The sequence below is a fragment of the Notothenia coriiceps genome, unplaced genomic scaffold, assembly GCF_000735185.1.
Source record: "Notothenia coriiceps isolate Sejong01 unplaced genomic scaffold, NC01 NC01_scaffold00004105, whole genome shotgun sequence".
NCBI classification, from domain to species: Eukaryota; Metazoa; Chordata; class Actinopteri; order Perciformes; family Nototheniidae; genus Notothenia; species Notothenia coriiceps.
In genome coordinates, this window is record NW_011336806.1 from 267075 (window position 1) to 288224 (window position 21150).

Here is a 21150-nt window from a genome sequence, read left to right on the forward strand (position 1 = left end):
ATGGGCCAAAATACCAGCACGTGTGTGACAAACTTGTGAACGACTTACGAAACACGTTTGAACTCTTGTCATTGCATGTATATAACAAAGTATTGAGATGAACCTTTTGTTATTGACCAACCATACTTATTTTCCACATCATTTGCAAAATAAATTCTTTAAAACATCTGAGCAATCGTGAGCTTTCTGGATTTATTTTTTTCCTCATTTTGTCTCTCATACAGTAGTGAGGTATACCTAAGAATGAAAAATTACAGGGAACTCATCAACTTTTTAACGTGGGAGAACTTGCACAATTCGGTGGCTGACTAGACATACTCTTTTCTTGCCACTGTACATCTATCTGCCAGGTAGTGGTTACGTGCGTCTCCACTACGCTCTCCGGACATGTACCCCTTGAAACACTACCTAAACGAAAACAAACGGAACACAATTCACCAACCAGCTACGTTTTAAAGCTTTAAATCAATACATCTATATTCGCGTTTGATCGGTACAAAAACCTCTGACTAAAAACTCATAAATGTATTGGATATATTTTCTCAGTGTACAAAATTAACACACTCAATGCTTGATATGGCGTGAATTTAAAATTAAAATACAGGGTTTTAAGTTTAAAGCAGTTTTTATTCTGAAAAAAACCGGAAGTTTTACACTAACTATTAACTTAACACTTTATTCTGAAAATTCTTCCATTTCTGGTTAGCATTAGCTGTGGGCAATGTTTTGAAACCGTGAATTGAAGGTGAAAAATTACATGAGATTTTGTACACTAAACACACTGGGATTAACACTCATTTATTGACGCTGAAATAACGTTTATCAGGGAATATTTAAATAACCACAGACATCAGATAATGATGTAATTTAAGCAACCAGAAAAAGGCAGGAATTGCATTGCCGTCGACGCCAGAAAGACACAGATGACAACAGGAAAGAGCAAGCAAGAATCGATCTCTTTTTCCTGCTCGGCTGACCGAACACATGGGGATGAGCGCATCCAGCTTTGCCATTTCATTGCTACATCCACGCATCTTTTGTGGTAATTAAATGCTGTTAACTTTTTATAAGCTTCCCTTGAACTCTTTTCAGTCTTTTCTGCCTTCTCAGGGTTCAGAATGACTAACATCTTGCCACAAAAGAAACATTTTTCTGTTCAGATTGTTTTACCTGTGGACAGAGCTATGCCTAACTGCTTCCCATGGTTTACAGTCTGTATGCTAGGCTAGGCTAAGCTAAGCTAAACCTACCAGTCCTTTTATGCCTAGGGCCTAGGGCCTAACCCTACAGTCTTTTAGCTGGCCAGGGGTGTCAAACTCAAGGCCCGGGGGCCAAATCTGCCGCAACTTTCATTTTCTGTGGCCCATAAGAGCTTGCAAAAACTATAATATGTTTTATTATATGGTAACATGCTACTTTAAGAGGACGTTGCCCATATAACTACATGTCCCACAAATGCATCTCAAATTTTACTTTTTTCTGCAGAATTAGATTTTTTTTCTCCAAAATATCACTTTTTGTTGATTTAAATTTTTTTCTTCAGAATTTGGCTTTTCTTTTTAAATCATTTTGTGACACTTCTCACTGAACAGACATTGCAATTATTTGCTAGACTTCTGCTTTTAAGACGTAGTTAATTATGGAATGTTATTACCTTATCTGATAATAATCCATGCAGAGGCAATAATGTAATATAATACATTATTTTATATATATTAAATATTTACATACGTATTTTTATATAGTCTTAAAGTTACAACCGTCCCTTTGAGTGCAACCAAAATGCTGATGTTGCCCGTGATGATATTGAGTTTGACACCCCTGGGCTAGGCTATCCCTCTCATCTGTCATCTGCAGCTACACCGTAGCTACACATTTACTGAAAAGGCTTAAGAGTGTCATTATTCTTGATATAACCTAACTGTCTTCAACAAAGGCACTTTTTCCAAATGCCAAACTATTCCTCAAATGCTGGGCATAACCTTTTTTATAATAATACTAAGTACTGTCTGTAAAGCTTCAGCTAAGCTGCCTATAAAAAAAACCTCTCTAAATCTCTCCCTAGAGCTTGTTCATTACGAAAAAAGGTCTTGTGGAATTACCATCACATCCAGGCGGGGTCTCATCTGTGCTTGTTTCCTCAAATGTACCATGGGAAACCTAATGTGACTTCCTCCCATTCAGAACCCCATGCCAGGTCACACTTTTAAATAATAAGAGGAACAAGGATGAATTCTCCTCAGGGTACTTAACTCATCCCTGCTCGTAACATTGTCACCGGATCTGTTATTGACCTTATATGGACAGATGGGGAAAGTCTTTACTGTAAGTCCAGTATTAGAGTTGAGTGGTCCCTGGAGTTGTTCAGTACTGGCACTTCTCTAAACACTCTTGATAGTTTTGTAAAGCTCTTCCTGTTAAACAGCTTTTGCGTTTAAACCTTATGAAGTAGCACAGAGCTGACAAAAGCCTCTGTGCTGCCCTAATGGCGTTTGCTTAACAATATTGTACTCTACACACATAAAGAGCAATCACATTTATTACGAGCCAGTAAAATACCTTGTTCAAGCAAAGTGGCTGACTTAAACTTTGTTTTTAATTAATTAATTAATCCATCATCCCAAACATTCACTAAATTTAACCATTTAAAGGGGCCTTTTTGTGTGTTTTCCCTTGTTTTTGTAGTCTGTTATATAGGTTGTAATGCTTGTAAATGCGCTGCAAAGGTTTCCCTCCTACACACTCCACCCCCCCTGCCTTAAAACGCCTCCATTGGACTTCTTTGTTTACTTCCAAAACATAATGACATCACAATGTAACACTCTTTTATTGGCTAGCCCTGAAACATATTGTACGTAAAATATTAAAGGGTTGGACCACTCACCAATAGCAAATGAGCTGGCCAGCTGACCAATCAGAGCCGACTGGGCTCTGGTTTCAGACAGATTGTAAAAAGAGGTGATGCAGCAGAGGCAGTATGAGAAAAATAAAGAGCTTTTTGAACATTAAAGCATGGAGACATGTCACTATAGAGGCACAACATACAAATATGAATCTGAACATTTGCATAATTAGGACAACATAATCAATTGTTAGTAGTTCACCACACGTGTGACATTTCCTTCTATAAAGAAAATATCTCACTTTTCGGCTTATTATTTCAAAAATATTTCTACTAGAAGAGATATTCCCTCCAGGTTATATTTATCTTCCCTGGTACTTCTCATAAAATAATTGTTTCCAGATGTTCTGAAAACTCAAATGACCAACCAGGAAATATTTACCCACTGTGGTCCTTAGAAACCAAAGAGTTTATAAAAACTGTCTATAAAGTAAACATGTTTTAATTTTGTCTTTCCCCTTGCAGCTCACCCTGGCTTGTGTCTATCAGAGCCGTGCATTACTGTGGCCAGTGCAGTCATGGGGGCCCTGGATCGATCTGTGGACCCCTGCCATGACTTCTACAACTTTGCTTGCGGGGGCTGGGTGAAGAACAACCCCCTGCCTGAGGGCAAGTCCCGCTGGGGACCTTTCAGCAACCTCTGGGAGAACAACATGCTTGTGATGAAGCATTTATTAGGTAAGACTCTTTGAGTGGGCTCAGCTGCCTTCACCCGGGCAGAGATGTGATGAGTTTTTCTTCTCTGGCTCATTGGGCACAGCTGGGGAAACTGGCTTGTCTTTCATTCTTGTAATTCATTTCACTTCTTTTATTGGGCAGAAAACACAACAATAATAGGTCTGAGTAAGTCTGAGGCAAAGGCCCAGAAATATTATCAGGCCTGCATGAATGAGAGCAAGATTGAAGAATTAGGAGCAAAGCCACTACAGGAGCTTATCAGCCAGGTATGTTTCTTTTTTACTAAAGCAATCAGACATCAAACACTTCATCATTTCTCTGAGCCTCGGCCTTTACATTTCCTGTTTCAGTTAGGAGGATGGTCCTTGACCGGAGACTGGGACAAGGACAACTTCCAGGAAGTTTTGCGTATGGTGTCAGCCAACTTTCGCACCTCACCGTTCTTCACAGTGTTTGTCAGCACCGACTCCAAAAACTCCAACAGCAACATCATCCAGGTGAGAGGACAGGGGCGAAAATGTTATGAATTAATGGGAAATTATATATTTACATCTCAGAAAGTGCTTTTTCACTAAAAACCTTTTACCACATTATTTTATACTTACATTAAAAATTACATATAAAGCTGCACAGCTCTCCCACTTTCAAATTCTGATATACTACACATATTTTTTTGTGTCATTTTTCATATTCTTGTGTTTTGTATATTTATATTTCTTGAAAACACTTATTTTTTGAATTGTATAACAGTTTTTGTAATTATTCTACACTTCTACCAATTTCTACCAAGATATATTTCAATCAGTCAATCAATCAAAGTTTATTTATACAGTCCAATATCACACATTTTACATACTGTATGTCTCAGTGGACTTTACAGTTGTACAGAAAATGAATATGATACACTCTGTCCTTGGACCCTCACAGCCGGCAAGGGAAAAACGTCCAAAGAAACCCTACAGTTAATTGGGTTGATTTTTAAATCCTCTTACTACTACTACTAGTATTACTACTACAACTATACATAATATAATAATGATTAGTTAACAAAAAAAAACATAAACAGTAAGTCTATAGATATTAACAATACAAATATATCTATCTATCTAGCGATTACACAATATGATAATATACAGAATAAACTAGAATATAATAGACTAATCTGATATTTTGGTGCCAATCCACGCATTATCACGGGGGTCCTGGTTTCACATAGACAGTTTGGCACAAGAGTTAATTCCCCTGCAGGGTGTCATGAAAACGTAACAAATAGCACAGATATGGTCTTTGGCAAGCTTCTTCTTTGAGGCTGCATGCTGGCAGCGCAGGAATGAAAACAGAAGGTACATTGTGAGGGGTTGAGATGGAGGCTGAACTGTATGTCATAAATGTTTTTTCTCAAATCTAGGTGGATCAGTCCAGCCTGGGGCTACCTTCACGGGATTACTACCTCAACAAAACAGCAAATGAAAAGGTACTTGTGGGCAAATTGCTTGTTTTACATTGGTAAAGCGCCTACAAAGTTGGACCGTAAAAGTAAAGGATATTAAAGCTCATCATTTCATCAAGATCTGGAATTTCTACAATGAAAATAAGGAAATATTAAAAGAGAAATATTTCAGCCGCAGGGTGGAAATCAACTCTGCATAGTAGCTTATGTTTGCATAGTTTAGGATTAGTTTCCTGATAGATTTTTCTCTCTCACACACACATCCCTTGTCTCCCCACATCCCCCCCTCTGCACTGCCTGATATGGATTTACAGTATCTGTCAGCATACCTCAACTTCCTGGTGGAATTGGGGGTTCTTCTTGGTGGCTCCGAAGAGACTTCTTCATCACTGATGCTTGAGATCGTGGACTTTGAAACCACCCTGGCCAACATCACAGTCCCTCAGGACGAGAGAAGAGACGAGGAGCTCATCTACCACAAGATGAAGGCCAAAGATCTGTCGGTGAGCAATCCCCCACATTAAACAAGAATATACAGATCTTAAAGGGGCCCTATTATGTGTTTTGGGGTTTTCCCTTTCCTGAAGTGTGTTATATAGGTTTGCGTGCATGTAAATAGTCTGCAAAGGCTAAATTGGATAATTAGACTCCTTTGTTTACTTCCGTAACACAGTGACATCACTATGTAACACTCGCGCTTCTTTTGGCTAGCACTCCAAACATAAAAAGTAATAGGCTAAGGGGCAGGACATCGCTAAGGGGCAGGACATCTCTATGCGTTTGACCAATCAAGACAAAGTAGACCAGCTAACCAATCAGAGCAGACTGGGCCCTGGTTTCAGACAGAGGGTGAAAAGAGGTGCTGCAGAAATAACATTAAACATTAAAGCATGGAAACATGTCACAGAAGAGGAAAACATACAAATATGAACCTGAAAAGATAAGATAAGATAATAATATTCTATAAATCATGATAAAAAGTGTGAAGCTAAATTATGCAAATGTAAATATTCACATTCATTGTAAAAGCTAGACTTTGTCTCAATGTTTGTGTTTTATCTGTGTTTCTGCAGACTCTGGTTCCTGCAGTTGACTGGATGCCATACCTCACAGAAGTGTTTGCTCCTGTGCAACTCAACGAGTCAGAGCCAGTAGTTGTTTATGCCAAAGAATACCTCGAGCAAGTTTCGGAACTCATACTCAACACAAATAAAAGGTCAGATATTGTATAAGCATTTATACTTTTATGCATGAAATACATTTTGCATGTTACAATTTCTTTTTAAATAATCACTAGCATAAACCCTCCTACTGAAAGGCTCATTGGTAAGCAATCACGCTGACAGAAGGCAACTAAACAATGGATTTGATATTTCCTTTTTAGCCTACTCAACAACTACATGATAATGAAGGTGGTGAGGAAGATGGTGTCCATTTTGGACCAAAGGTTCCAGGATGCAGAGCAGCGCTTCCTTGAGGTCATGTACGGGACAAAGAAGGTGAGACATTAAATGAAGGTACTTTACAGTCACTGTAATCAAGTATGACACAGATAGATTTAACAGTGGGATGGGATAGAGTCCAACAAATCTGTGCAAGATTCTAATCCAGATAAGGTATTTTTAGCATGTTTGTAGACTAGATACTATCTGTACGTGAATTGAGGTTTTGTCATTATCATTCTGCTTTTAGAAGCCCGGGTTTATACTGGCAGGGGGAATGGCCCAGAGCCAAACCACTAACATGTTGGAAAGCTTCTCACTTGACCTCTTGTTCTTGTGTCTTTGACACTGCAGAGACTTTTTTACTGAATGCAGGAAGAAATGTGCGCTAACTGAGAAGCAACATTCTTTTTTAACAAGAGTTTTAAAATATCAATCAGTGTTTTATGGCTAACCTTGTTAACCTGCGTTCTTAATCTATATGTAAATAGGAAACCTCGTTTCCTTATTTAGGATAAGAGGTTTTAAATGAGAAAGCTACTTAACACAGCTACATTTTGCTGAACAAATCTGATTTTGTTGCATATATGAGTGTGTGTGCTTTGTCCAGAAACAATGTCTCAATCAGTTTTCATTGGAACTCTCTGTTACCAAATAAATAGTTCCAATAAAAACTATTCAAAGCAAGGTCCTTGTATTTTCCAGTTGTTGGAATATTGTGTCTGGGCAGAAGTGTTGCTGTTGAATTGAGCACCACAACTACAATTATTTTCAGCTTTATTGTTTTGGGGTGAAAGCAACACTCATAGAGACCTTTAACTTAATTCCACAGTTAATCATCTGAAATGATTGCAAGATGCAACTACACTTTTAATAACTTTATATAACACTTTAAATGACTGAACTGAGATATTAAAAGGGCCCTATTATGCTTTCGTTTTTTTGTTCCTTTTCTGCAGTGTGTTATATAGGTTTTAGTGCATGTAAATGGACTGCAAAGGCAGAAATCCCAAAGTTCCCTCCAGGGAGAGTTTCCTTCCCACACGCCTCTATAGACTAGCTCTCCAACACATTGTACGGTGGCAAATCTCTAAGCAGTTGGCCAATCACAACAGAGCCGGCCAGCTAACCAATCAGAGCAGACTGGGCTCTGGTTTCAGACAGAGGGTGAAAAGAGGTGCTGCAGCACAGGCAGTATGAGAAAAATAAAGAGCTTTTTGCACATTTAATTAAAACATTTGAACATTTCACAGTAGAGGCACAAAATACAAATATGAACCTGAAAGTAAGCATAATAGGGCCTCTTTAATTAGACACGTAGTCAAATATATTAATACTTAAATCCATATCCTGTCTTAGTGCACATTTAAATAACTGCACTATCCTGTTCCCCTGACATCGTTTTAAAATAGGGTTAAGCTGTTAAAACAAACCCAAGCTCTCTATGTATGTCTGTTTTATTTGAGAGTGCCGCTGATTCTCTTTTTGCCTATGTGAACACATTTACAACTTCTTGTTGCTTGCTCAGAATGCTCCTCATTTCCTCACTCTGATCCTGTTTCCTCTTTATCTATGTATACATACATCCCACTTTGTACTTGTCCTTCCTTTCACCTGATAATCACTTTGTCACATAGGGATTTTCTTTTACATGCTGTAAATGAATTAACTGGTTGCGTGTGAGACCAACCCAGTCTCACGGCATTTCGTGTCATAGTCACAAAATGTATTGTACCTATTGATTCGTGTTCACCAACACAATTTTCGCATTTGTTCCGTGTCACACAGAACGATTTTAAAAGCAATGTATTTCTATTGGTAGTATGTTTCGTGCCTGCACCACGTCTTTTTGTCCGGTCGGGTCTTGGAAGACCGGAAGCTGTGTGGTTCATAAAAACATTGTATTACTCAATATCTTACCCTAAGCCTAACCCTATCCCTTTTCATTTTAAATTGTATAATGTCTGAGTTTGTTTGCCATCCGCGAGGAAAAGAAATGGGGCTCAGAGCCTCAGAATACTGAAATCTGTATTTTTTTGTCATCTTTTTTTCCTTCTAATTTGTTATTACTTGGTGTAGGCACGCAAGTAATAACAAATTAGAAGGAAAAAAAGATGACAAAAAAATACAGATTTCAGTATTCTGAGGCTCTGAGCCCCATTTCTTTTCCTCGNAAAAGAATTTACACTCCGAATGTCGAGTTACAACTTAGTTCCCGGTTTTCCACTCACCAATTTCCGATGAAATACTAGAGGAGTCTCTTCTTTCGTCCTAACTAGACATAAGACAAAGACCACCCTGAACAAAATCCTGGGTGTAACTGGAAACAGTTCCTATTTTGATGGTGTCTTCGGATGACGAACAAATCCTCAATACTTAGGATAAAAATTTACACTAAAAGGTTTACATAAAATTTTACGTTTTTTTTGTACGATTGTCACAGTAATTCCTTGGACAACAAGGAAACTGAAATTCTCCCTCGGGGATAAACCGAAAACCCCGCAAAACGTCAACGCACAATTATATCCAAAAACCGTACATTTACCAGACGTTCACGGGGGGCTACTTCATCAGTAGCTTACTGTAAAGCCACTAATGTGCTGATTGTGTGTGAGGGGGGGAGAAGGTGGAAGACAGGAGGAAATACAGCCTTACAAATAGCAGGGGTGTGATCGTGAGGATGATACGGCTCAATAAACTGTAATCTGCTATTACTCCTACCATAAATGAATTACAGCTGTGTATTTTGCAAGCCCTTCCCTGAATGAATCACATGGAACATCCAGGAAAAAGAGGCAGCAGAGGCTCAGAGTGAGAGGTGAGCTCTGTTTCTGCAAAGTTAGCGGCTCTGTAGGTAAATATCAACTAAATCAAACAGTAATATTTGCGTTACTATATATTAACTTTCTAAATGCAGTATACATTTACAAGTACCATGCCTCCTTTAGATGACACAGGCTACCTGGAAATCTGAGAGCAGTGGGTTCAGAGTGGATTCACAGGAAGTAAGCAGAGACGGCCCAGATGGTGCAGACACAAACTATCCTGCTCCCTGATGGCCCACTGGCCACTGCACGCACTACTGGCCACTGCACGCACCACTGGCCACTGCACGCACGGGAAACAGGGATTCAGTGTGAACTTTAAAAAAGGAGGTAGATTCAGCCATTTCACACCATTTCCTTACATTGATAAATAAAGTTGTATTGTATGTTATTTCATATGGGTAAATCCAAGTTGCAACTCACTTTTAGTTAAAATGACCAAAATGTAGAGCTGCCTTGATTGGTCAACGAGCCAATCAGCAAAAAGTAATTCCAAACTATTTAAAAAAGGAATTCATTGTTAAAAATGGCAGAAATTACAGTTTTTAAATGTATGAAATATGTTTCTGTTGTATGTCATATTAAACTGAATAGTTTTGGGTTCAGACACGAGAAAATGTGACATTTCAAGAGGTGATGATATTTAAAGAAAGATATAGTTGGAAAGATAAGATGGACATTTTTCCCTACTTTTGGTCACTTTTATAGACCCAATCATTTAAGACCCATAGTAACACATAGCAGGGTCCAGATTCCCCTATTGCATCTCTGAAACACTGTAATGGTTTGTTAAAAAGTGAAGAATACTTTTAGTTAGTCATTTTCTGTGAAACAAATTGTGAAATTATGAAAAAAATAATGTTGATGACATTGTGTGATAGTTTACAGAATCCAAATCAAACTGCCAATAAAATTAAGAATTTGCTTTAAGACATCGCGGCGGAGGCGGAATCACAGGTCGGTAGACGGCAAACAGCAGCCAGATATATACCGCCTGGGTAATGATTTATGTTTGAAATATCAGCAGTACTAGCAAGTGCTAAAAATCGGAAGCATCAACAAAAAAAATCTGCCAGGTTGATTTAGGAGAGAGATCAGTTTTAACTAACAGTTCCAAAGTTAAATTAGAGTTTCGCTATGAAAGTCCCACGAGGACTGAAATGAATATCAACAAGAACAACAGAACAGGGACAGCGGACAGAAATGGTTGGCAAACTTAACTGCAGATGCACACAAATCAAGCAATTGTTTAGCTGCAGTGTTTCGTAACAGTAGATGCAATATTGCATTTGTAAATTTTGAAGCAACGCATTCATTCTTTCTCCTACAAAACAAGTATTTGCACTGTTTGGCAAATGTTGCAGCACTACTTGCTGACAAGTAGACCATGGACCTCACAGTATCTTGGTGTGGGTGGGATGGATCGCCAAACAAAGAGTTCACTGCAAATACTGAGGGTTGTAAGAACAGTTGAAAGCAATGTCAGTAAAATAGGAACATGTTGGTTTCAACGATAAGCAACTATCAGGCGTTGATCCAAGATAGAGGAATAAAACAGCAGCAATGATGTGTTTATGTCGCTTCAGATAAAAACCCTGGGAGATCTCTGACAGGGTGCAGAATGTATTTTCTCGACAGGCCACTCCCTCTCTGTAGAGAACAGTCCTGTATGCTGGCTCATAACAACTCAGCAGTTTATTTATAACATCCCACAGTGAGTATGCTCATGAGAATATCTTCTCACACGGCTGCACGCACCTGTCCTAAAATACATGACTACAGTGCTGTGTGACCAGCCAGCTGGGTACCAACATTACGTAGTGGGATACCAACACGAACACTGGCTCTGACTGTATGCCTGGCTGGCAGGTTCAAATTAAACTTCAGTTTTTTTATTGACAAATTCCTTTTGTCCAAACAGAAATCATTAGGATAGAGAATAAAAAAAAAGAACTTGCAAAGTTGTGAGAAAGAAAAAGGAGCTAGCCTCTTCAAAGAAAGATGAAAGTGCTGTACCATGAAAGCGGAGGGGTTGGAGAGAGGCGGCAAGGAGGGGGGAAATGGGGAGAAGCCCTCAGTTTTCTCAGCTGGGCGAGCAATGGGGTGAGGTGAGCTGTGGGGGGATGGAAGGAAATAAGGGGGGGCTAAGGCAGGCTGGGTGACCTGGGCCTTTGTTGGCAGATGGTGGGAAGCGTCACCTTGGCCTCTCGCTCTGAATGCTAAGCAGCACTGCCATTGTTTGACAAGTGCAGCAGCAGACGCATGCGCTGGGTGTTTCTCTGGCAACCAGGAACAGAAACAACCCCCCCCCCCAGCACTTCACACATACAAGCCCTTTCCACCCTGCTTCTCTGGACCCCTGTGCATCTCAGGACTCCTCATACACACACGCCAACATCCTCCAAGTGGGAATTCCTATACATTAGGAGCCCAGGCCAGACAGAGCGTAACATGCTCCCACAGTCCTGACCTCTGGTGTCTGGAGAGTGAGGAGTCAGACAAGTGGCGACACTCAGAGGGGCTGTTTTCATGTATGACAAGAAAGTCAAATGCAGTGCTGTCTAAAACAGGATCCAGGGACTATCATAGGGACATGGAAATGACATTGAAGCCCCAGTACAAGGCATACATTCTTGCAACTTTATCTAAAAAAATGTAATCTTTCTGGTAACTCCTACCTCTGCACAGATAGTAACATAATGAAAAATGAAATCATGCTCTTTTTTATATAGTTAATGGCATTTAACATTTAATAAAATTCAACAGCGCCCCAAAGTCTCGCTCTGAATGCTAAGCAACACTGCTATTGACCATAGAAACAATACCTATTCAAAAACAAGGATAATATTGATTCACTTTGTAGAAAAGGTATGTATATGCATGGCTGTTGCATTGAGTTAAATTAAAAGTACATTAGCTAGGTTAATCTTATTAGTTGTAGCCATGTGTATTTGCCTCACTCCCTGCATACATGTGGGGATGTAATGTCATATTCACCAAACATTGGACATTTTAGGTTTCATTTATATTGTGGTCATGAATTATGATACAACTCCCAACCAATGTATTCTGTCAAATTTAGTAAAGAGGACGGACTAATTAATCTCTTAATCACATTTTAAGAAATATAGCCATAATTGATGTAACCATCGTAATCCACTTTATGGCTGTCTAATGCCGTCTACCATAGGGTTGCCCCTGTTCATTTAACAGCAACACAGTTGCTATTTCATTAGTAGATCAATAGCCAGCACTTCATCCAGACGTCAGTTATTCCATAATGTTGATAACCAATATAAGGCTGATTACTTTAAACAATGTGAAAGTAAAGCTTAGCAAGAGTGAACAAACCAAAAAGCCATATTAAAAATGTTTGTGATTTCTCTTCTTTAAAAAAGGAGCATTTCGTTTTTTCTAATGTTTATGTATTTCTATACCAGCCTAACAATCCATCCATTGAGAAAATTAAGAGGGTTTAATTATGTACTCAACTGGTAGGCACTTCACATCATACATCTAAAAGTAGGTTAAGCAAATTTCAGAAGTCTGGAGAGTCAAAAGAGGACACGGCACAACAAATAAAGAGACTATTATCTTCTGTGTTGCTGTTGAGTTGCTCAGCTAACCCACAAACAAATCAAAAGCACACTTTAGGCAAGACAGTTCCATACTGCCACCTGCCATAACCAGCTACTTACTGCCCCTTGCAGATGTCAGAAACACAGGACGGCTGTAAACCTGGGTGGCAGGAAATCAGGTTGAGACATCACAACCCAAAGCCAAAACCACAACAGAAGCTGTCAGATCACAAAAGACATCTCTCTGCCTCTGACAGGCAGGAGGCGTCAACCTAATCCTCTCTTTCACTTGTGCCACCATACTGTAAATAAAACAGGAGGTGACAACCACAGTGAGTGTATCACTATGTAAACTCAAAAGTAAAGGTGTATTTTGGGGCAATGACAGTGCAAACCCACGACACTGAAAGTCTGATTTACTGAATTACAGTTCATATTTGGAGACAGGTTTCTGGGAGAACCCAATTGTATTACCTGGTAATGTAAACAAACAGTAAATATCAAACTTTATGTCACTGTCAAGCTACTTTCTAACTGCTAATGTATACATGCTGTCATCATTAGAGCTCACCGGCCCAAACACTGACAGGCCTGGTTAGGTGCATAGGAGTACCTCTTTAAATGCTAAGTTCATGTTAAATGTAAAGGGGGTGTAATTCCCACAAACCGTGCCTTATACAAGCTAACGTGAGCCCCCTGAAAAGAATGAAGCTTTACTGCTTACATTAACTGAGTTGTACAATTGCTAGCCATGGTGGCTACCATTAATTTAGCAGGCTGGCACGGTAACTAGGCTACCGCACCTTGCTAGCCAGCAACGGTAACTGAACAAAGCCGGTAACCGGTGTCGAAAGCCTTATAGCTTGCCGGTGATGGCTATTTTATATACCCATTAATGTCACTTCATCTATATTTGATTGTATCCCACTACATTCGAGTGACAGCTTTATTAAATCACACACGTAAGTAGAAACAATAGCATAGCGCGAACTCCCGAAATCCAAACTGACATTTCCGTTAGCTTCATTAATAACCGGCTTGATAAGCTAACGGTAGCATACTTAGCTATCTAATTGTCCCCTCCCATCCCAGCTCCCTCCAAACGAAACCATCATCCCCGCATCAAACCTGTTATCTGCCGCTTATAAAATAAGCAGAGCGTGCGTGTCACTGTCTTAAAATAAGAGTGAAATGCACAAAATCACAAACCATGTCCATGTTACCCAAGTGAAAGGATACTGAGGTGGTGGTACAGCACCGGGCTGAGGAGCTGTTGGGGCTCCCGGCGGTAGAGACACGGAGGTCAGGGTAGCCCGCAGTTGGCTCGACGGAGAGGGGCCACTTCCAGGTCCGCTAACTGCGACAGCGGCGGTTTTGGGGACCACTTTCGGTGGCAAACTCATCGCAAAAAAATCAACAAATAAAAACAATACCTTAATAAATACTGATACAAACAACGCCTAGCTTGCATACATAGAGCAAGCGTAGCAGATTCTTGAAGCAGGCCCCAAATCCCTTTAACGAACTGGGATAACGAAGCACGAATAGCAACACAAACGTATTTTTTTCATGGAAAGTCGCTGTTCGGATCAGCGGTGCTATTCATGGGGACGGTGGGAGGTTTAGCCTCCCTCGTCCGTCCGGAACCTCCGCGGATCCGGCTCGGTTCCTTTTCTTTCAAAAATATAATCGCCACAATCTTCTACCTCTGTTGGCGATCTACCTTTTCTTCTCGGCGCGTATTTTTTCTATCATTTTTTCCTCACAGAGATGAGAGACTTCGCCAACATGGCGTTGCGGCCGCTTCCAGCAGTCCGGGCAGGACAGATGATTCGGCAATTCTCGGCCAGCTACGGATTCGCTCGGCTAATCAACTAACCTACAATCAGATACAGATAGCAGGCATGGCTCATGTGTCCACAACATTTTTGAAATACCTATTTTTTTCTTTTTTGATTGATCTTGCGTGTCTTCAATTTAGATGATACGATTATAGTAAAAACTTTTTATAACAACATATAATTGATCATTGCAAAATAGCTCATTAAGAACCAAAATAATAAATATGTAATTTTAATCAAATCAACTTGCACTATTATTTTAGCAATGTGCGTGTTTGCATGGACAAAATCCTTCATTATTCAGCTATTTACACAGTATAGTTTTAAACTAATCTGCACCAGCAGCAGGACTATAACATGGGTGTGTTATTAGCGCCATCTATCGTTCTTCTCACTGCTTCGCATCTGCAGGTCAGCAAGACAATTCCTCATGAAATGTACTGCAATCTGCAATATGTTATTTTAAGTGATCTGGGGCATTGGGTCCTAGTCTTTATTAATCTAGTATAACATCTCTGTACGACAACAAATGTGGATGTAAGCTCACGCAAAAAAACAAATGTGTGACAGAAACGTTTTTTTAAAGATTGGTTTTACTATACAAAATATTTTGTGACAAACACTTAATCTTGAATAATTGTTAAGGACCATAAATTCTGCAGGAAGAAAAGTAGTAACTGTTTTGCAGGAAATGTCTTAATTCCAAACAGCAGCAACGGAACACAATTTCATGTCAGCATCTCTATAAAATGTAACGGTTTGACCAGATAGTACATAAAATATTTGTAATTCAGCTTTAAAATTAATTATTAAAATGTAATTACAGTTACTGTAGTTTTACACAAATAACAACATTCTTAATTAACATTAAGAGTTGTCCGTTTCATTAGATTAAAAATCTTGCAGGTCCCTGTTTCACTTTCATATAAAAAATTGTGAGCATAAATAAAACACAATAACAATAAATTGCAGAAGATCTAAGCACAGTGAAAAGTTACAGGAAAAAGAAAGAGCCCTTTGCTTATTTATCACCACATGTGACAAACAAGCAGATGACAAGATTTGAGAGTGGTTCCCCCATTTTCTGTAACCATTTTTTGGATTTCCAGTGTTCAAAAAGCGCATTCATAGTTACATTTAATTCAGGGAAAGCTGCTAGCTTAAACCAACAGGTCTTTTGGAGAAGCACTGAAGATTGCAATCCTGCATGCAAAGCAGGTACATTCTGTCCTGATAAGGATCCTGATAAGCATTAAGTGGTAAGGCAGAAGGACTTTCAGTGGTTCTTGCGTTCCCCGTCAGTAGAGACTTTGTCATTCCTTTCTCCCCAACGTCCATTTTCTCCTTGCTGATAAACATCACCAAAGCTCACACTTGTGTTTAGGGTTCATAGGAGCGTCTGCTTTGCAGCCAAAGTGCTTTGAGAATTCTTGTGAATTGGAGATGGTGCCGATGACTCTGAATCTTGATGGACTGTGAGGATCTGTGATGACGCCTTCATGTGAGCTTTCAGGTGTCCTGACAGAGCACCATACCTGCAGCAAAGATAAAGGACACAGAGACACACAATTAGGGATTCATGTTTCCGCCTAGCTGTTTAAAAAAACAACATGGAGAATTGTAAGGAGATTTATAAAGAGTTTGGATTGAATTTATTCCGGTTAGGTTGAAGTTATTCATTTAAATATCTTGTTATTTATGTAGGCTTTTTTCCCATTTATTTGCAAAGGAAGACATTTAGTTTGTGCTCATCTTGAATCCAAGTTTGACATAGGAGCAGTACAGGAGGCAATGTGTACAAGTGTGAGGAGGAAACTTAAAACCTACAGAGGACTAACACTGAGATGGATCTTTCCAGCATTTAAATATTGGAAAAATGTTTGCAGATTTATACAGTATGGATTTTTCAGAGGAGGGAAAGGGTGTTGATTTCTCTAAAACCCCATCAGATTAACTACAAATTATTATTTGTAGAAGAGTTTTTATGTCTTAAAACGTGTCTGGAGAGTAGCGTTAAGAAATGTTGTAAAACCAGCAGTAATATTAGCACTATTGAGTTAAAGGAAATAATTTCAGGGATACAAACCTGTGCAAATCCTACAAAGAATAGCTGATCGTTCGTCATCCCAAGTGCAGGCAGCGTGGCCTCCTCACCGTTCTTTTTGACCCAGTTCACATAAGCCTTGGAATAAAAAGAAATGATCCTGTTACTAGCATGCGGTCCCTGTTTTGCTTGTGTAAAAGTGTAAAATGATACACCAAGGGGGAAAAGAAGATCCATAGTGTTAACTCCTTCTGGTTTACATGTGCCACATAATGCAGGCTGTTTTTGCTTCCATATGATTTGCTCCTCTGCTTCACAGCTTATGACCTTTCATTACATGGAAAGAATGTCTGCATGTGAAGAAGTAACCAGAGGCTGACAAGGCCACTCATAGCCACCTGTTGTATTTCCAGGCTTTGCTGTAAACCAGACAAGTTGCTTTTTCCAATACCGATGAATGAATGTGACCCACAACGGCCTTGAAGAATAAATGAATGCAGGGGATAATAATCGGATCTGTCTGGAAAGATTTCTGACCTTTTGAACATGCAATCTGACAATGTTGCTGTAGTAAACATAACAGCAGCAGTCTGACCTTAACCAAATAAATAATAATAGATCAGACTTAATTTAAATTCTCCTTTGAGTTGAATTGTTTGTCTCCATCGTTAAATGGAAGGGACAAACAGAAAAACATTAAAGCCCTAGCATTTTATAGGTTTGTGTGTATGTAAATGGTCTGCAACATACGCGGTTTACCAATCACAACATAGCCGGCCAGCTAACCAATCAGAGCAGACTGGGCTCTTGTTTCAGACGGAGGGTGAAAAGAGGTGCTGCAGCATTGGCAGTATGAGAAAAATAAAGATCTTTTTTAACATTAAAGCATGGAGACATGTCACAGTAGATGAACACAAAATAGAATGATGAAACCTGGAAATAAGCATAATTGGGCCCCCTCACGCTTCCTATTAGATATCAGACCTTGTAGGCGGCCTTGAGTCCACCGTTGTCAGCGATGTTCTCTCCCAGGGTGTGTCTTCCATTCAGAGGCTCTTTGTTGATGCTGTAATTTCCGTATTGCTCCACCATGCAATGAGTCTGCGTCTTGAAGGCCTCTACTGAGGAATTCTTCCACCAGGGACGCAGGTTTCCATCTTTGTCGTATTCCCTCCCTTTAAAAAAAGAAAGAAGAAAAGTGTAAGCTGTCACTGTATTCTCTGCCAAATCAAGCACACAGACATTGAAGGTTTTATTTGACATGCATTTAAATGTAAAGAATCAAAATGGAAAGCCTTTCACCAACCTTGGTCATCAAAAGCATGAGTCAATTCATGTCCCATGACGACGCCAATTCCCCCAAAGTTAAGAGCTCTGAAAAAGTGTAAAAAATATACCTTTATGACCCCCAATGACTACATTTCAACGTGTTTGTATGTCCCACATAGATGGTTAAAGCAACTGTGTCTGAGGAAGCATTTTTGACATTGTTCAATTTATTGCCAGTTAGATAAGTAGATTGATACCACTCTCATATCGGTTTGATCAATATGAAGCTGCAGCCAGAGGACAGCTGGCTTAGCAAAAAGACTGTAAACAAAATCCACACACCAGCACGACCAATTTATATCTTGTTTAATCTGTGTAAAAGAAAAAGTGAGTTCTTTCGATCCCCTTTTTTGCTGTTGCCCTCATCTCAGATCAGCAATTCAAATTTAATCAAATCAATACATATTCAAAAAGAAAATCAATGAAGTAAAACAGAATGGCAAATCAGTCTGATTACCATTTTGTATCTGCTGCACCCCACAGTACACTCATGTTTAGTTTAAAAACAGCTGCTGAAGGCAATGTCCTGTGGAGAATGCTTTTTACTACTAGTATTGATTTAAACTTCACTGTTGTTTTAATACCATGTTTTTTGTATACTGCTTTCATGGTTCTGTGAATTAAAGACAGTGCTCCACCTTTTTTCTATATTATTCTAAAACAAATCCATCCAGCATGATTGTTTGAGCCTGAAATGCGATGAAGAAGACGTACTTAGGCCAGGAACGACTGTAAAACGGAGCCTGAAGGATTCCTGCAGGCAGAACCATCTCATTCTTCGTTGGGTTGTAATATGCATTCACGGTCGGAGGGGTCATGCTCCACCTGTAAAAGAAAAACAAGGAACACGCAGGACCAACATGTGAGGCTGACATCAAGGTCACAACAAATTCAGAATATTGATTCTTCCCTCGCTATTGTGCCGGGCAGACTGCAGATCAGTTTGAAATGCATGGGAAACCCTCGTCAGCCTAATTAGAGACAAGGCTCAGGTCAGCAGAGGGAAGTTGGTTGCCTGGGAACATTTGTGGATGGATGGCAGCATTATTCTGCTGAGTCAGTATAATGGGAATGTGCCCCCAACGGAGCGTGCAACCTCGTCTCTGGCCGAGCGGGGCTGGAGGGGGGGGGATGAGGGTAACCAGGGGCAACTCACTGGTTTCTGTTGGGAGTTTTCCTCAGCTGGTCCGCAGTCACTCGGGCTGAGAAGTTGTAGTACTGCATGACATTTTGGAAGTAGAGTTCGTTCACCACCTCAAACTAAAAGAGAGGAATCAGAAGTGTAATTTGGTGTTTTAGTGAGACATTATGTGATGAACAAAAGTAACAGGATGATACAGTTCCACATTTACCTACATCATTGAACACTTTGTCCAGCTTTGTGGAGTTCATGATGAACTCTGGATATCCAACCATGTTGTATATTGCATCCGCCTGTGATATATAAAGAAAAACTGCATAAGACACATTTTTACACCAGGTGGCAGTGCTGTAATTCCCACCCACTTCAGCACACAACAACAGAACTCATTCAGATGTTAATGTCTCCCTGAAGCAGGAGTTGGAAAATGTTTTGAAGGGGGAATAAACATCATCTTTCTTATCCTACCTTTTCTTTGGCTGCTTTTTTTGTCTCCGAATCCATCCAGCTCACATCTTTCAGGCTGTCCTCAAACGCCCATTTAATCTCTGCAACCATATCCTCAGCCTGGAGCACAGAAGGGACAAAAGAGAGTCAAATCATCTCACACAGCAGGAGCAGCTTTTGTGAGGGGAAGACTTTGAAATGCTTACAATGGTCTTGCTGTCTTCGGGAAAGGTGTCTTTGACAAACATGGCTCCTAGAGCGAAGCCCAGGGCGCTGTCTGTGTCGCTGACGCACAGCTTCCAGCGTGGAGAGCAGCTCTGCAACACAAGATCAACAAGTCGAGATACGTTAAGGAAAATTGCTTCATCAGTGTAGTGAAGATGCAACACTTTCGAATGTCCTTTTAGTCTGGAATTGTATTGTAGTGTCACATTTAGTTTGACCCCATTTGTTAGTCACTGTCTACATTTCCCAGAATGAACATGTAGCCGTGGGGCTTCATGTGTAGGTGGAGAGAACTGTGGTGATGGTTAAACAGAAGTGAAAAGAAAGCATTACAGTAAACATGTTCCTACTGAGACAACGCAGTCTAATAATAGATATTTCTCCTGCAAAGCCCTCTGAAAGTTTGGTGATCGGGTCAATCTGTTCCAGCTTCAAGCACAGTGCATGCTGGGATAGGGGCCCCCCATGACTCTAAACTGGATAAGCATGTATTAACATTTGTTTTATCCCTATATGTAAAGTGGGGACCCATAATCTATGGGTATTGGTAATAAAGTAGTTTTTCAGACATCAAAACAGAAATGGATAAGAAGTGTTATTTTTTAGACTTAAATCCAATGACGTAACAAACTGAGGAGCCATTGTGTAGATTAGAAGATTCATTTTACAGAAGGTTGTTATCTCTCTGTGGGCTGAAAGACAAAGTGTTCTCTCTAAAGGACTGAGTGCTGGGTTTTTTGTTGAGTCAAAAATGGCAACAACACCCTTAATGTCATTTACACTCATGGCTGAGGAAATGCAAGCAAGCAACCAACAAAACACCTACTAAATGAAAAAAGACCGAGGAGTCATTTCAGCACAGATAAAGGTCAAGGACTCATTTTAAATCAGCAGTTTCACTTAACGCTCAACTTTACCTTGACATTGCTCTACATGTCATTAACTAAAAAAGCATGTTGATTATTTCTTTTTTTCTGAAATGTTCAAAAGCAGTGTCTCACCAACACAGTCTCACGGCATTTCGTGTTATAGTCACGAAATTAATCTATTGATTCGTGTTCACCAACACGATTTCCCCATTTTTTTCGTGTCACACAGAACGATTTTAAAAGCAATGTAAATAATAACAAATTAGAAGGAAAAACAGATACAGATTTCAGTATTCTGACACAGAACAAATGCGAAAATTGTGTAGGTGAACACGAATCAATAGGTACAATACATTTTGTGACTATGACACGAAATGCC

At 39.7% G+C, this 21150-nt stretch overlaps 2 protein-coding genes across 2 annotated transcripts in view; one reads left to right on the top strand and one right to left on the bottom strand.

Moving 5' to 3' along the window:
* Window positions 1-6841, top strand: part of LOC104942095 (endothelin-converting enzyme 1-like) — a 14610-nt gene extending 7769 nt beyond the window's left edge. Inside the window, exons 3-10 of the mRNA XM_010767292.1 lie at window positions 3368-3580; window positions 3722-3846; window positions 3931-4077; window positions 4989-5054; window positions 5345-5533; window positions 6104-6246; window positions 6415-6529; window positions 6827-6841. Of these exons, the coding sequence (XP_010765594.1) occupies window positions 3368-3580; window positions 3722-3846; window positions 3931-4077; window positions 4989-5054; window positions 5345-5533; window positions 6104-6246; window positions 6415-6529; window positions 6827-6841 (1013 nt within the window). The remainder of the gene's footprint in view (window positions 1-3367; window positions 3581-3721; window positions 3847-3930; window positions 4078-4988; window positions 5055-5344; window positions 5534-6103; window positions 6247-6414; window positions 6530-6826) is intronic.
* Window positions 6842-15291: 8450 nt separating this feature from the next.
* On the bottom strand, window positions 15292-20179 carry LOC104942096 (endothelin-converting enzyme 1-like). The gene is made up of 10 exons (XM_010767293.1): window positions 20144-20179; window positions 19884-19994; window positions 19699-19797; window positions 19446-19523; window positions 19246-19349; window positions 18804-18914; window positions 18067-18134; window positions 17745-17935; window positions 16803-16898; window positions 15292-16251 (listed from the first exon to the last, which is right to left on the bottom strand). Exons 1-10 carry the CDS (start codon window positions 20177-20179, stop codon window positions 16075-16077), a joined length of 1071 nt encoding a protein of 356 aa, XP_010765595.1. The 3' UTR covers window positions 15292-16074.
* Window positions 20180-21150: the final 971 nt, after the last annotated feature.